This window comes from Phoca vitulina, unplaced genomic scaffold (assembly GCF_004348235.1).
Source record: "Phoca vitulina isolate PV1807 unplaced genomic scaffold, GSC_HSeal_1.0 scaffold146, whole genome shotgun sequence".
In the NCBI taxonomy this organism is placed as follows: Eukaryota; Metazoa; Chordata; class Mammalia; order Carnivora; family Phocidae; genus Phoca; species Phoca vitulina.
In genome coordinates this window covers 56,985-72,200 of record NW_022589849.1, presented here as the reverse complement: position 1 = coordinate 72,200, position 15,216 = coordinate 56,985, and the positions used below count along the sequence as shown (strand labels likewise).

At 47.1% G+C, this 15,216-nt stretch overlaps 1 gene segment (V, D, J or C); it reads right to left on the bottom strand.

Annotated features, from left to right (window-relative positions):
- Nucleotides 1-12,363: 12,363 nt before the first annotated feature.
- On the bottom strand, nt 12,364-13,069 carry LOC116628946. The segment is given in 3 exon segments: nt 12,364-12,369; nt 12,549-12,898; nt 13,012-13,069. Coding segments are annotated over 3 exon segments (414 nt in total).
- Between the last annotated feature and the right edge of the window lie 2,147 nt (nt 13,070-15,216).

The following is a 15,216-nucleotide window of genomic DNA, read 5'->3' as shown; positions in this document are numbered from 1 at the left end:
AAAAACAATCAAATAAACCAAGATTCTGTTTTGCCAAAATAATTTCCTATGTTTATTGGGTCTTTTATGACTTAAAAAACACCTGACTCCTTATATGGATATGTTGGGGTTTGGAGCAGTCAAGAAAGAATTCTTGAGATGTCTTCAGTGCAAAAAAGTGGTTTTTTTTTAATTTTTTAAAAAGATTTTATTTATTTATTTGAGAGAGAGAGAATGAGAGAGAGCACATGAGAGGGGGAAGGGTCAGGGGGAGAAGCAGACTCCCTGCCGAGCAGGGAGCCTGATGCGGGACTCGATCCAGGGACTCCAGGATCATGACCTGAGCCGAAGGCAGTTGCTTAACCAACTGAGCCATCCAGGCGCCCAAAAGTGGTTTTATTAAAGCATGAGGACAGGACCCATGAGCAGAAAGAGTTGCACTGGGGTTATGGGGGAGTGACTGATTATATACTTTCAAGTTGGGAGGGGGTTAGGGATAGCATAAGTCTCTAAGGAATTTGGAAGCAAAGTTTCCAGGGCCTTGAGGAGGCTAGCTACTGTTAAGGTAAGTATTGATTACTGTTAGTCATGAGATGCTTCAGATGTGTATCAGGGGCCATATCTTTGGAGGATGATTGTCAACATGTATCTTGGGGGTGGGGGGCAGGGTAGAGATAAAGGAGGTTGCCAAAGGGAGTTTTATATGTTAAAGTAGACTTACAGAATCCTGGAGGTCAGGCTAATGTCAAGCTAAGGTTGCCTTAATGTTAGCACAGTATTAACATTGAGGTGGTTGAGTCCTGGAGGAAGGTCACTCTGCCTTTCCCAAGTACTTGTCAATGGCCTGAAGTTGTCAGGATATTCATTTTTTTTTCTTTTGTCTTTGTTTTCCACATCAGCTCCTACTATGTAACTTTCTGTACTTGCCTTTGGAATTATTATTTTCTGTCACTTTTCTTAAATGGGTAGTTCAATGGTGCTTAATAATGATTTGTCTTCATATTGAGTCAAATGCTCAAACTTTTTGATATGTTTTGACATACTCCCCCATACTTAAATTCTAAAGTGAAGAAGGGCCCATGGAACGCTTCAAAGATTTTCTAAAAAATTAAATTAATTTAGGGGAACCTGGGTGGTGCAGTCGGTTAAGTGTCTGACTCTTGGTTTCGGCTCAGGTCATGATCTCAGGGTCGTGAGATCGAGCCCCAGGTGGTGCTCTACTTTCAGGGGGAGTCTGCTGGAGATTCTCTCTCTCCCTCTTCCCCTTCCCCTGCTCATGTGCTCTCTCTCTCCCTCAAATAAATAAAATCTTTTAAAAAATAAGTTAATTTGGCTACATTGGATTGTTAAATTACATGGGAAGCATTGTCAAATAAGTGATATTAAACTTCAGATTATTTAGATTATTAGGTATTTTATTGCAATAGATATTCTAAAGATTGCATGAAAGTCTTAGAAGTCTGATGTCCTGGCATGTTATTACTTTGACATGTTGTATGTTAGAAAAATGAGCAACTTTCCCTGTCAATTGCCTTGTGATGAACTCAAATCAGATCTTACAGCTCGGCTGTTTTTAAGACTTGTCATTTACAGACAGTTATCCTGTTACTCAGACCCTTTCATACAAGCTTCCTACACATGTGCTTCATCCTCAGTGAGACTCACAGAAAGAGTTCTGAGTGCAGATTCTGATGACTTTAAGATCATAGAACTGAGCTAGGTAAGAATTCCCGGAGCTTGTGGGAACACTGGCTTCTAGCAGAAGAATTAATGACATGGGACTAATAAACTAAGGAAGATGATGACCATTTTTATGACTTTTTGTTTAAAACATTGCAGACTCTTAAAAATATTTTGTTTTTCCAGATTTAAGAAATTTGTTTATATGAAACTAACTGACTTAGAGCAATACACATTTGTAAACAAATTAAAACTTTTATCTTTTTTCCCTACTGCATTCCCTCCAAACTCAGAAACTCTCCATAAGTATTCTTATATTTTTATGGCAATATTTTTTTCTCCATAAGGTTGGTATGAATCTGCTCTCCTTATAGCAGGATACAGTTTGCTGGAATGTCACATTTGAGAGAGACATTCATAGACTCAGATATGACCAGAGAGCTTTAAGGAACTAAGGTTGACTTTATGGAGCCAATAAAGTCCCTTGGAAATACCAGCCTGCTACCTTCTTACAGGGTTCCTAGCAGCCTCACCAGGTGAATAAAAAAGGCCAATTTCTCTCAGGTGCAGAAACCACAGGATATTTAGAGGAAATAGAGAAGAGAAGAATTCACCCAATTTATAGGAATTGCAGGGCAATTTTGATGCTAAGTATTTGGTTTGCCTCTTGACCTTGAGGGGCAGTTAAATATCAAATAAGTGATATTATTTGATTAAAGAATCTAGAGATTCTTTATAAAAGTTCTAGCAAAACAAATTCTATTTTTTTTTCAAGATTATTTATTTATTTTAGAGAGAGAGGGAGAGCAGGAGCAGGGTGAGGGGCAGAGGGAGAAGCAGACTCCCCACTGAGCAGGGAGCCCAATGCGGGGCTCGATCCCAAGACCCTGGGATCATGAGCTGAGCAGAAGGCAGACGCTTAACTGACTGAGCCACCCAGGTGCCCCGCAAAGCAAGTTTTAAAGAACCTACATGGTCAACCACTATTCTTGCTTCATTTTTATAAATAATCAGGACAATTTTTTTTTTTTTTATTTGACAGAGAGAGACACAGCGAGAGAGGGAGCACAAGCAGGGGGAGGGGGAGAGGGAGAAGCAGGCTCCCAGCCAAGCAAGGAGCCCGATGTGGGACTCGATCCCAGGACCCCGGGGTCACGACCCGAGCCGAAGGCAGACGCTTAACCGACTGAGCCACCCAGGCGCCCCAGGACAATTTTTTTTAAACTAGACTTATTTTGCAAACACAACCATATTAATTTGGCTTTTTTTTTTTAAAGATTTTAAAAATTTATTCGTTTGAGAGAGAGAGAGAGACAGAGAGCACAAGCTGGGGAGGAGAGGAGGCTCCCTGATGAGCAGGGAACCCAACTCAGGGCTCCAACCCAGGACCCTGGGATCATAACCTGAGCAGAAGGCAGATGCTTAACTGACTGAGCCACCCAGGAACCCCTGGCTATCTTTAGTAAAAAGTAGGGATGATTATAGAGAAAAATATGTTTCAATAGCACACCTTTCTAGATATTAGATTTTAGTACTGTTCATTATAAATAGACTAGATCCTGATTTTTTATAGTGTCCTCCAATGTCTGGCTATGTCTGTCCATGCTAACGTTTTTTAAATTTTTTCTCCCACCTTTCTCACAATTGAAATCATTTGAGAACTAAAATCTCCCTTTTCCCTAAAGCCTTGCAATCTAAATGGAAATGACTTGATATAAACTTGAGAGAAATCTCCGCAATAGATCATGTGTAGACAATCATCCTGCCTGTTGATCTGTGGGCCACTCAAAAAGATCACCAGAGACATAAAAACTGCAAGGCTGGAAAATCCATCAGAGAGTCACTGCCTGCCCCTCACTCCATCTGAAGATGTCTCCAGCTGGAGATCTAGAAATCTCACTGGCAACACTCAGGACTCAGACACTGGGTCTATAATTAGCTCCAACCATTAACCTATATTTTATTTTTGTTTCCATAAAAAGGGTGCTTCTCAATTACCTGACTGCTTGCCCAATATGGGCCTAACTTTGAGAGCCCGCCTGCATCACAGCCTCCTAGAATGAGTTTAACTGAACTGACCTATTGTCAGATTAAGAGACTGGTTCCATAAGAGGAAACAATCTACCTGTTCAACTTGGAATGTGTGAGACTTCAGGGAAGAATCAGAGGAGAGAACTGTAGGAGACAAGGACAGGACTCCCAAAGATGGGCCACTTTGGCATGAAGATTATTGTGAGTTAAAAAACAGTTGAAACCCAGCAGACTCAGGAAAAGCTCTTTAACTCCCCTTCAACTGACTAAAGGAATTTAGGCAGAGCATCTGCTCTGGGAAGAGAACTAGCATCACAGAAAACTACATTAGGACATGAACTGGGGGGAAAGATAAGGAGGGCCTGTTTGGTCAAAGTTGTCTGTGTCCCATTGTTTCCCAGTGGCCCCACACATATTTGTCTACCAAACATTTACTCTCCTTCCTCTGTCTGTGAATTGAATTTCTTTGCATTGAATACTGGACCCCTACACTCTTCTGTGTAGTTCAGAAAAACATATATACCTCATTTTTCCTGAGTGTCTTTGGAATTTCCATGTCTCTGTGGATTCCCATATGTATGCTATTGCATTTTATCCTCTCCTATTAATCTGTCTCATGTCAATTTGATTCTTAGTCCAAATAGAAGGATCTTGGAATGGACAGGACATTCCTGCTTCCTGACAGTAGTAAAGGAGACACAACAGGAAGGAAGGACTGATGTTTTTCATGTATAAGTGTTTAGTATTGTTCATGTTCTCCAGACCCTGGGGGATGAGCATTTGGGCTCCATTCCCTCACCCGGGTGTGCTCTTGGGACCCCCGTGCTGGCTCAAGAAACAGCCTAATCTGTGTGTCTGTCCTTCCTCCGCAAGGACAGGTCTCCCCACAGAGGACTCTCCCCTACAGAAGCCTCCACAGAAGCTTCTCAATAAAAGAAGCTCAGAGACAAGGCCTGTGGGCCCAGGGATGTTTGTCTCACTTCCTCGTTGTCTGAGATGCTGTGAGGAGCGGTAGCTGCTCCCACTGCCGTGAGCTGTAGCCCAGTGATAGTCAGCCTCGGCCTCAGCCTGCAGCCCCAAGATGGGCAGAAGCCCCGCATTGGCCGAAGCATCTTTGGAGCCCGAGAAGCGTCTGGGGACCCCGGAGTCCTGGTGCTTATCGGAGTCTGAGGAGTAGTACAGCAGACCCCGGGGAGGGCTCCCTGGCTGCTGCTGGATCCAGTAGATGTTCGAGCCGCCAACACTGATGTCCCTGCTCAGGGTGCAGGTGAGTCTGGCCGTTGTTCCCGGAGATGCAGAGAGGGAGGGCGGCTGGGTCAGCACGGGCTGGGACAGGGAGCCTGCAAACACACACACCCAAGGTTGATGGGGCATTTTTGCTGGGAGTTTCTCAGTCTCAGGGGCTGATAATAGCTGGGAAGCTCCCCCGAAGTCAGATGATGTCCCTACCTGAGCAGAGAGAGAGGAACAGGAGGAAGCGAGGAGTCCAGGCCATGGTGACATAGCCCCTGGTCTCCACAATGCAACTGGCCTGTCCCAGGCTTGTCTTATCCTCCCTACTGTCCCCATACAAATGAGGGTGATCTTCATGCAAATTTGCACCCCCTTCTATACTCTCTCATATTCCATCTGATCAGTGATTCAGGAGACCTGAGGACAAGGAGTCTGAGGGCAGGTCCTGCTGTGAGTGGGACCCAGGAGGGAGCAGCTGTGGGACACCCAAAGGACCCTGCCCAGGAACCTCTGCCAGGCCCTGAGGGCACCAGGCTGCTGGGTCTCATCAGGGAGCATAGGAGGCAGCTTAGCCTTTGCCCAGCCCTGAGGGCAAGGGGCTCCCCTAGCTGTGAGTGGACCCTTGCAGGGCTCAGGGAGGTGCACGGTGCCCCCTGCTGGTTATATGTTTGCCTGCCGCAGCCTCAGTGTCCTGAGGTTACTGTCCACACCTATGCCACCAGCATTCAACAGTGACGGGAATGTCTGTGTGAAGCACCCTGTGGGGTCTGATTTAAAGAACATGAGTTCAGTGTATGTGATTTCAGAGGCTTCCAACATGGAGGGACTAGTCATCCAGAAATAAACACTCCTGTGAGTATGAGAATGTACAAAACATAAATCATACAAAAGAGTGAGCTCATTCGACCCCATAGGATATTTAGGGAGCTCCTCAGAGGAGGGACCTCTGAAATACGTCTCAAGAGAGGAATGACCGTTTTCTGCACATAGAGGAATAGAAGAAAAAAATCAAAATAGTGTGTGAAGATGCTCAAAACATGAATGGATGTGGTGATTTCATAGAGTGGGGAAACCATCTGGTGACAGTGTGCACAGGGGAACAGAAGAGTGAACACAGCAGGGCAAGACTGAAGAAACTATGTGGTCAGGAAAGAAGAACTGAGGTAGGAAAACAGAAAGTGGGGACGCAGGCAGCTGTGCTCACAGAAGATGCTCAGGACTGTGGAACAGAAGGAACTTAGGGTGAGAAGGAGGAAGAGTATAGTGTGAACTGGGGTTTTCTGCTTTGACTGACCCATCAGATGGCAGTGCTGTTTACTGCAGCGAAGCATTAGATAATGAGTTGCTTCTCTGTTCATAAAAGAGTTAAACATCTGGGAAACAAGTAGAAATACTGAATTCCAAGCTCGGAAATGGTGGACCCTGACCTTGAGTGGCAGCAAGCTGTGACCACGGCCTGAGGCTGTTGTCCAGGCGTGGTGAGCAGTCCCTGGTGCAGGTGTGGACACATAGGAGGGACAAGAGCCTGGGACAAAACCCTGGGCACCATCCCTGTGTACAGAATGGGTGAGAGGAGTCCTGCAAGCAGAGTCGCTCAGTCCAGGCTGGTTCCCGTGTTCAGTCCCGTCATCATTCCTGCAGCGTGTGTGTTAGTGACATTCTACCTTCTGCTCAGGCTCCCAAGAGCTGAGCTGGGTGTCAGTTTAGGTGAAACTAGCCCGTCTTTTTCTTTCCTGTGTAAATGTTCCAGGGAGGGCTGAAGATAGTGAAGTGTTTGTTGGTGATATTTGCAGACCTTAACACCCTAGGGGGAGCTCAGGAGGAGTTATGAGTGTGGAGCTTCCAAGGTCAGGCTGAAGTTCCTGGGACAGTGGGTATCATGAAGAAGTAGGGCTGGAGAACAACCCGGACCTCTGATCCCACCTGCACATCTTCAGGACCTCCAGCCACAAGGAGGCAGAACTGCAGGTTCTCTCTCATCCCCTTCAGCCTCTGGAGGGAGGAGCACTGCATTCTTTCTTTTTTACTATTATGTTATGTTAATCCCCATACATTACATCATTAGTTTTTGATGTAGTGTTCCACGATTCATTGTTTGAGTATAACACCCAGTGCTCCATGCAGAACGTGCCTTCTTTAATACCCATAACTGGGCTAACCCATCCTCCCACTCCCCTCCCCTCTAGAACCCTCAGTTTGTTTCTCAGAGTCCATAGTGTCTCATGGTTCGTCTCCCCCTCCGATTCCCCCCCTTCATTCTTCCCCTCCTGCTATCTTCTTCTTCTTCTTCTTTTTTTTTTTTTAACATATAATGTATTATTTGCTTCAGAGGTACAGATCTGTGATTCAACAGTCTTGCACAATTCACAGCGCTCACCATAGCACATACCCTCCCCAATGTCTATCACCCAGCCACCCCATCCCTCCCACCCCCCCCACTCCAGCAACCCTCAGTTTGTTTCCTGAGATCAAGAATTCCTCATATCAGTGAGGTCATATGATACATGTCTTTCTCTGATTCACTTATTTCGCTCAGCATAATACCCTCCAGTCCCATCCACGTCATTGCAAATGGCAAGATTTCATTCTTTTTGATGGCTGCATGATATTCCATTGTATATATATACCATATCTTTATCCATCCATCTGTCAATGGACATCTTGGCTCTTTCCACAGTTTGGCTATTGTGGACATTACTGCTATAAACATCGGGGTGCACGTACCCCTTCGGATCCCTACATTTGTATCTTTGGGGTAAATACCCAGTAGGAGCACAGCATTCTGTTCACTGCCCCCAACCCATTTCCTCTTCCTGGTGTCTGCCTTAAGGATTGGACTGGGATGACCCAGATGAGCTCTGTGGCCCAGGAGTCAAGACAGCTGGGCCCTGGACCCCGACTCAGGCAGGGGCTGCCTGGTGCCCCCTGACTGAAGTGAGGGGACAGGAGCCCAGAGAAGGGCCCTCCCTGCCTCCAGTGCTGTGGGTCCCCTGCCAACTCCCCACAGAGGATGCGCCACACTCAGGCCTTCCTTAGTCTGGAGGCTCATGGCCTCTGATGGCTCAGAATCCCTTGCTGTGCCTCTCACTGAAGACTGTCTCTTACTGTCTCCACTGCTCAAGGCCCTACCGGAGTGAAGTGGGGTGTCAGCAGCATCCCCAGTGCACAGAGCAAAAGGACAAAGAACCCAGTGCACCTGTGCCCGTGGACTCTCAGTGTGGGACCTGAGAAAGTTGGTCTCTCTCTGTCTCTCTGTGTATCTCTGTCCCTGACTCTCATCCCCACCTCCTTCCTCTGTCAGCTGGGCCTATGTCCACACTCCTGGTGGGGAAGGGCACAGGCTCACTCTACCCATGCCTTTGGTCTGTAGCTCAGGTGTGCTGTGTAATTACTAGGTCTTATAAGTAGAAAACCTTTATTTTTCAAAGTTTCCTGTGTTGTTCCTGAAAGGTGTCTTGCAGTCATAATAAGAACCACAATGGTGGGTCTAACATTGGTTATGGAGCGGCTGAGACCTGCACAAAACATGAACTTCTGTTCCTGAAGGGAGAACGCTGGTTCCTGCCATCTGTGACCATTGACTTCATTGTTCAATTGCAGTGCGTGGCCCAGAAACATCACATTACTGACCACTCACCCCATGGGACACAGAGCAATCAATGGGAGTATAGGGCTCATGCGTGGTTTTCTTTGTCTCTGGACTTACAGGCTCCCCTCCTTTTCAAAGTCCCTGGGGTCAGCACCTTTCTGCCCCACCCCTTCAGTGAGGTGGGTCCAAACCTCTGTAGAGCAGCAGATGGGATAATGTCACACTGTGCACTCCATCATGGACCCCAGACTTCCTAGATGACTTTATAGGCATGCAGTAATGTGCTATCCCTTGCTGTAGAGTTTACCGAGCTGTGGCAACACAGCAGTGTGGTGTGACTGCCTTCACAGTGTCCTGTACAAGAGTGACACCACCATAAATATAATCACTATGATTCACACATTCACCCTCCTCCTCCTCCCTCCACCTCCTGTCAATCACTAACCTCATTACCACCTCTCGATTCTGGCCTCTTCCAAAATGTAATACAATTGCAATTTTATGGAATGCAGCCTTTTAGAGCTTCTTCTTTCCTAATATGCATTAAAAATTTATTTATATTACTGTGACTTCCGAGGTTCTTACTATTAAATTCAGACTAATATCCTAGTGTACAGATGCACAACGTATTGGAGGACACCGGTGGCAGGGCAATCTTTGGGGATTATGTAAAAAGCTGTTATAAACATCCGTGTGCAGAATTTTGATTGCTGTTGGGTTTGGTGATTCAAAATAAAGCTGCTATAAGCACTCACAAGCAGGATTTTCTCTGGAGAGAAATGTTTTTTATTTATCTGTTATAATTTTTAGTCTGAAATCTTTTCATGTATTCCCTGAATACTGCTTCAGAGGTACAGATCTGTGATTCAGAAAATAAATAAAACCAGTCCTCTGGTTAAAGTTAAGCAAATAATAATGTAAAACGCAAAGAGAACTGATGAATCCATCAAGCACAAGGTTTGGTGCCTGGGAGACGGCACCAGACCTCCCCTGACCCAGCCCCTCTCTGCTGGTTGACCAGTTCCCATTCTCTCCTCCAGCCTCAAGCATCTCCCCGACCTCCTCACTAGAGCCTGATTTCTCCTTCTTTGAGAAGTTCAATGACATCAAAAGAGAATCCCTCAAGCTTTGACACCCGCCTTGGGCTATTGGATTATTTGAAGTTGGACGAAAAACAATGTACTCTACTCCATTTATTTATGCCCTCTTTTTTATTTATACCTGAATTGTGCAGATATTAACCTGTAAGTTTCTGACTATAAATTCCTCCTCGATATTTATGTTTTTTATTTTGTGATTCATATGATCTATTACTGAAATATTTTCAATTACATTTTTACAAGTTATAGAAATTATCAGGTATTTATTCTCCTTATTAAGAGCCAGAAATTCATAAAATGTATCATTTTCCATTGCAGGAAGGTGCTGCAAATGTTTGTTGCTATCTGAAAGAGCACATGTTAAAGGAATCAGTAGGATGTGACGAGTGCACTGACAAAAGTCAGGGATATTGACCAGAGGATAATTCTTGTTGAGTGGTTAGGGGACAATCTAAGTGAATCCTTAGGGAAGAAGCTTGCCAAAGACCATCAGTCCTCCCCCAGATGTGTGGGTCTACACCACCTCTGAGCTCCCTGTGTGAGGAAGGAACTCAATGAGGATGCTTGGGAAGACACATGGACCTTTAACAGGACATCTGCTTTCTTGGGATGAAGCATCTTGTCTCTAATGAGGGGGTTATTTCCATACATCTACTCCACATGTGTCCCCTCTCTGCTTCTGGTCTTGGACAAAGGCAGGTATGAGGAGAAGGTGAGGACAGGAATAAGGAACAGATTCTCAGGAAGGACTTAGAGGAATGTGGTCCAGGAAAGGGCTCTACATGGGGCAGGTAATTTAAAGGGAACGGTTCCCTTGCAGAATCCAAAATAAAGGGTGGGATTTCCTCCCTCTCTTCTGAGAATGACAAGTGTAATAGAGTGGGGAGAAATAGATTAATTACCGTGATGTGCAGGAGCTCAAGGTTTTGGGGACGCCCTGGAGAGGAGAGAAGGTGAAGCAAAAAAGGGCAGGGGGAGGGAGGAGAATCTGAGTCAGAAAGAAAGGACCCCATCTGCCGGTTTTACCATGGATTCCCCATACAGAACCCCTGCCCCTCTACAGAGGAACTGTCTGAGGAAGCTAATAAATGTGGTGGAATGAATGGCTGAGGGTTTGAAGAAGCTGAATGGGCACAGAGAACCTGTGGGAAGATTAGTCCAGTTTTAGCTCAGGCCACTCTCAGCTCAGAGAAGGTCTTGTGAGCTCAAGCACCTGTTGACTGTCACCCACATCATGAGTTCCAGTTTGGGGGAGATCCACCTCCTCAATCCTCTCAGGATACCCCACAGACCTTCTTCTCATCAGAAGAGCCCTTCCCCCCCGGGGTCCCTGACATTTGGTCACCTGGACAGGAGCCTTCCATGGTGCTGACCTTTCTGCTACTGCTCCTCCTGCCTCCAGAGTGGGAACAGGTGACAGTTCTGGAATCCCACATGGAGTGAGGCTGGGTGGGTGGCAACTCTTGCAGGTGGGCACAGGGACTCCTCTCTGAGCTGCACATGGGTAGCAGGCGGAGTTCTCACATGGATTGTATGTTGCAAATTAACATGGAACTATGTTTGAAACAGGACAACATAGCCTCCGGAGGGCCTTTATGGAGCCTGGGGATACTGAGTCTTGCTCACTCTTCCCCCTTCATTCTTGAGAATAGAATCAATCATGCAAACATGATGCTGCCATTCCCCGTGTCCGTTCCCCACCTACCTCGGGGTGGATGATAGTTCTAGTCACAAGGTGAAGGAGGACACGACCAGTGTTCCCTGCTGACTGAGGGAGGACATGCATCCATCCAGGTTCTCCATACGGTCAAAAGGGTCATAGTGCAGGAGAATCACACCTGGCTGGGGGGGGGGGGGGTCATTGCTCCTTGTCCCACTAGAGCCGGCTCCGGGGCCTGGAGGGGTGGGCATCAGTGTCCACACTCTTGTTAGGCACACAGCGCACCCTTGTGGCCAAAGCATCACAACCTGTATTTACGTTACACAGCTGGCACTAGAAGCAGGTAACCTGCTTCTGATATCTTCTCTTACACCTGCAGAGGGAAGACTGGGTGTTGGGACCAGGGATTCCCCAGATCTCCTTCCTCCTGTCCTGCTTCATCCACACCGGACCTGCCACTCCCAGTGCATGAACTTCAGAGCAAAGACACTCTGTGTCCTAACCTGATGGGGGATGTCCTTTCTGTGTGTTTTTAGACACATTGTCTAGGGAAGGGCTGCTGTGAGTGACTTTGAGGACAGAAGGGAAGGAGGAGCCCTGACTCCCAGGTGGTGCCCTGGATGGACCTGGCCCCATGATGGCAGCAGCAGGAGCACCAGAAGCAGAATCCACAGGCCAAACTCCTCCTCCCAGCAGATGAGAAAGGGGTTCTGCTCCCAATAATCACAGGTCTGGGGTTCTGTGTGAGCCCTGAGAATGTTGTCACAGGAAGGGCTGTGACGAGCAGCCCCATCCTCAGACCACAGCCCAGTGATGATCAGGAAGCCAGAGTCACCAGACATGGAGCCAGAGAATGGATCAGGATCTCCAAAGGGTCTAACCATTATAATAGGTGAGGATTTGGGGTTTTATTCATGGGAGCTGTTGGTACCAGGACACATATTGTACACCCCTGATGTGTCATGTCTCAGACAAGCCTCGATTCTGCATGCCTGTCTCAGTCTTGACCTGTCACGAACTCTTCACCCCGTGGTAGCCTGACCCTGACACAAAGGAATGTCTGCTTAATTTGAGAAAATCATATAATATATTCATGTCTAGGACAGACATTGGAAGCTGAATTTAAGAGAATGGGGACAGATTTTGTAGACAGAGGCCCTAGAATGTGTTTCAGACTCCAGCTTATACCAGCAAACAAAGGAATCAGCTGACAGCCAAGGTGTAGGGGCTTCACAGGAAACCCTATTGCCAAGGGGACACCAAGTTTTTGTCTCACTTCCCCACAGGCCTGGAGCACTGTGTGAGTATTGAGATTGCTATCATAGGACTGGCAATAATAATCAGCCTCGTCCTCAGCCTGAAGGCCAGTGATGGTCAGGGTGGCTGAGCTTTCTGACTTGGAACCAGAGAATCGATCAGGGACCCCAGAGTTTCTGCTATCAGCATTATAGATGAGGAGAATGGGTGCCTTTCCTAGGAGCTGTTGGTACCAGTTCACATAATGGTATGTGAACTCTCCATTATAATCCGTGCTGGTGGGGATTCCAGTGCAGGAGATGGTGACACTCTTGCCCAGGGCCCCAGACACGGAGGGCAGCTGAGTCAGCACAGACTGGGCCCAGGATCCTGAAAGAGGGAGAGACACAGAGAGGGTGATGCTTGGGTCTGGATACAAGAGGAGGAAGCAGGACCCCATGTGTCTTCCCAGGGCTCCTTCCCCTGTCCCCACATCCAGTCACCTGTACAGTAAGCGAAGAGGCTGAGGACGAGAGGGGACCAGGCCATGGTGGAGGTCATCACCGATCCTGCCTTCTGTGGCCCCACAGCTGAGCAGAGCCTCCCCTCATCTCTCCCTCCCCCTCTTCATCCTCTGAGAGAGGGAGGGCTTGTCTATGCAAATGAGAGCCCCAGCTCTATAACACCTCATTGGTCCTGGGTCAGGTTCCTCTCCCTGAAGATGTCGGGGGATAGGCAGAGGGAGGTCTCTGTGGGGCCAGGGGATAAGGAGGTCACAGTTCTGAGGCCTGAGCAGAGGGCACAGAAGGGTCAGGTGGCAAGTCTCAGCTCTGATCACCACTGACCCCACAGAAACTGGCTTTGATCACCCCCTGGTGTCAGATCCAGACATACCTTTGTGTGAAATGGTGACCAGAGCCCATCAGACATGACTCTTGCCTCCCCACTGCTCTGATCACTGTCCCGTGCATTAGAGCCATGTTAGATGTCCCCTTATGTGTCCTCACGTCATATCAGGGCAGTCTTTATGCTCTACTCAGACTCCTCAGGGTGAGTGTGTCCACAGCTCCTTGTCTGTTCTTGGGTCAGAACTGAGGTGGTGTCTCTACAGAAACTCCTCTAGATCAGGATCAAGTCCAATGCAATGACAGAACCCCAGGGACACATGGTCCCTTCTGTGCAGGATGCTGGGTCTTTCTTATAATGTGACTCCTCCCTTGTTTCTGGAGCTCTCCCTCCTGAAGTTTCCCACAGCACTGAGGAGACAGGGAATGATTCTCTCCAGGTTGTGTGTAGAAGTCCTTGTGTGCATCACTATAGGGTTACACACTGAAATTATTTGTCACCTGTCACTGTCACCTGTTTCTACCTCTTAGGCTCTGATCTCCTAGCACACAGACACAAGTCAGCAGGATCCCTGCCACGTGAGGCTCTGTGTGGCACTGATCTCAGAGCACCAGTGCCAAATGCTGGAAGTTCTAGGAGGGAAGGAGTGACAACTGCAGATGCTCTGACAGGGACCCAGTGACAGAGCTTATGTATCAGTCATGCTTTAGCCTACAGTGTACTTAAAGTGGATGCATGTTATTGAAACAAAATTCAGCTCAGTAAGACTGTTTTAAAGTCAATGGCAATGTCAAGTTGAAGTTGCAAGTACAATCACTTGTATACTTTTCCAGATCTTTTCTTATTGTAGACAGAGTACGGGTAGAAGTTGTGGTTAAAAGATGGAGGTAAAAACAATGGAAATGAATGCCTTCCATTTTTGGTGGATAGGTTTTTATAAACTTCTGTCTTCATCATTTGATATAATAATAATAATTATTATTATCTTATTCATGAATTTTGTATCATGGGTCTAGGCCTGCAGTTAGAAAAGCATGACATGTTGCCCAGTGGACTTCATGAGGGGCCCGTCCCTATGATCCTCAGAGCCCTTACACTGATGGAATTACCAAACACAGACAGACTTTCCAGGATGGAGCCAATTTTCAGTCACACTTTCTCGGGTGGGCACAACTCTGGTTCTTGTGCCTTGTGTCCAGCATGTTCAGGATAGAGCAAGTGCTCATTCAACCACCCGTAAGTAGAGGATGATTTTTTTTTTTTTTATTACCCAAGGCCGACTGGATCCAGAAGATTCTGTCAAAGTCCCACATGTGAGAGGTGGAGAGGTGGAGATAAGGGGGAGGTGGAGATAAGGGGTCACAGCCCTGTGGCCCTCAGTTAGGACAGAATTTTCAGCAGAGGCCCATCCTAGCAGGACCGGTCACAGTGGTGAGGGAAGGAGTGACAGTCCAGCCTTGAGAACACAGGGAGGTTTTATTCTTCTTCTCCATGAGCCTTGACCTCTGTGGTATTAGAGCCATGTCAGGTATCCCCTTATGTGTCCTCCCATCACATAAGGACAGACTTTATGCTCTACTCAGACTCCTCAGGGTTAGTCTGTCCATGGCTCCCTTGTCTGTTTTTGAGTCAGGACTGAGAGGGTGTCTTTACACAAACTCCTCTAGATCAGGATCCAGTCCAAGGCAGTGACAGGACCCCAGGGACACGTGGTCCCTTCTGTGCAGGATGCTGGGTCTTTCCTATGATGTGACTCCTCCCTTGTTTCTGGAGCTCTCCCTCCTGAAGTTTCCCACAGCACTGAGGAGACAGGGAATGATTCTCTCCAGGTTGTGAGTAGAATCCTTGCGTGCATTCCTAGA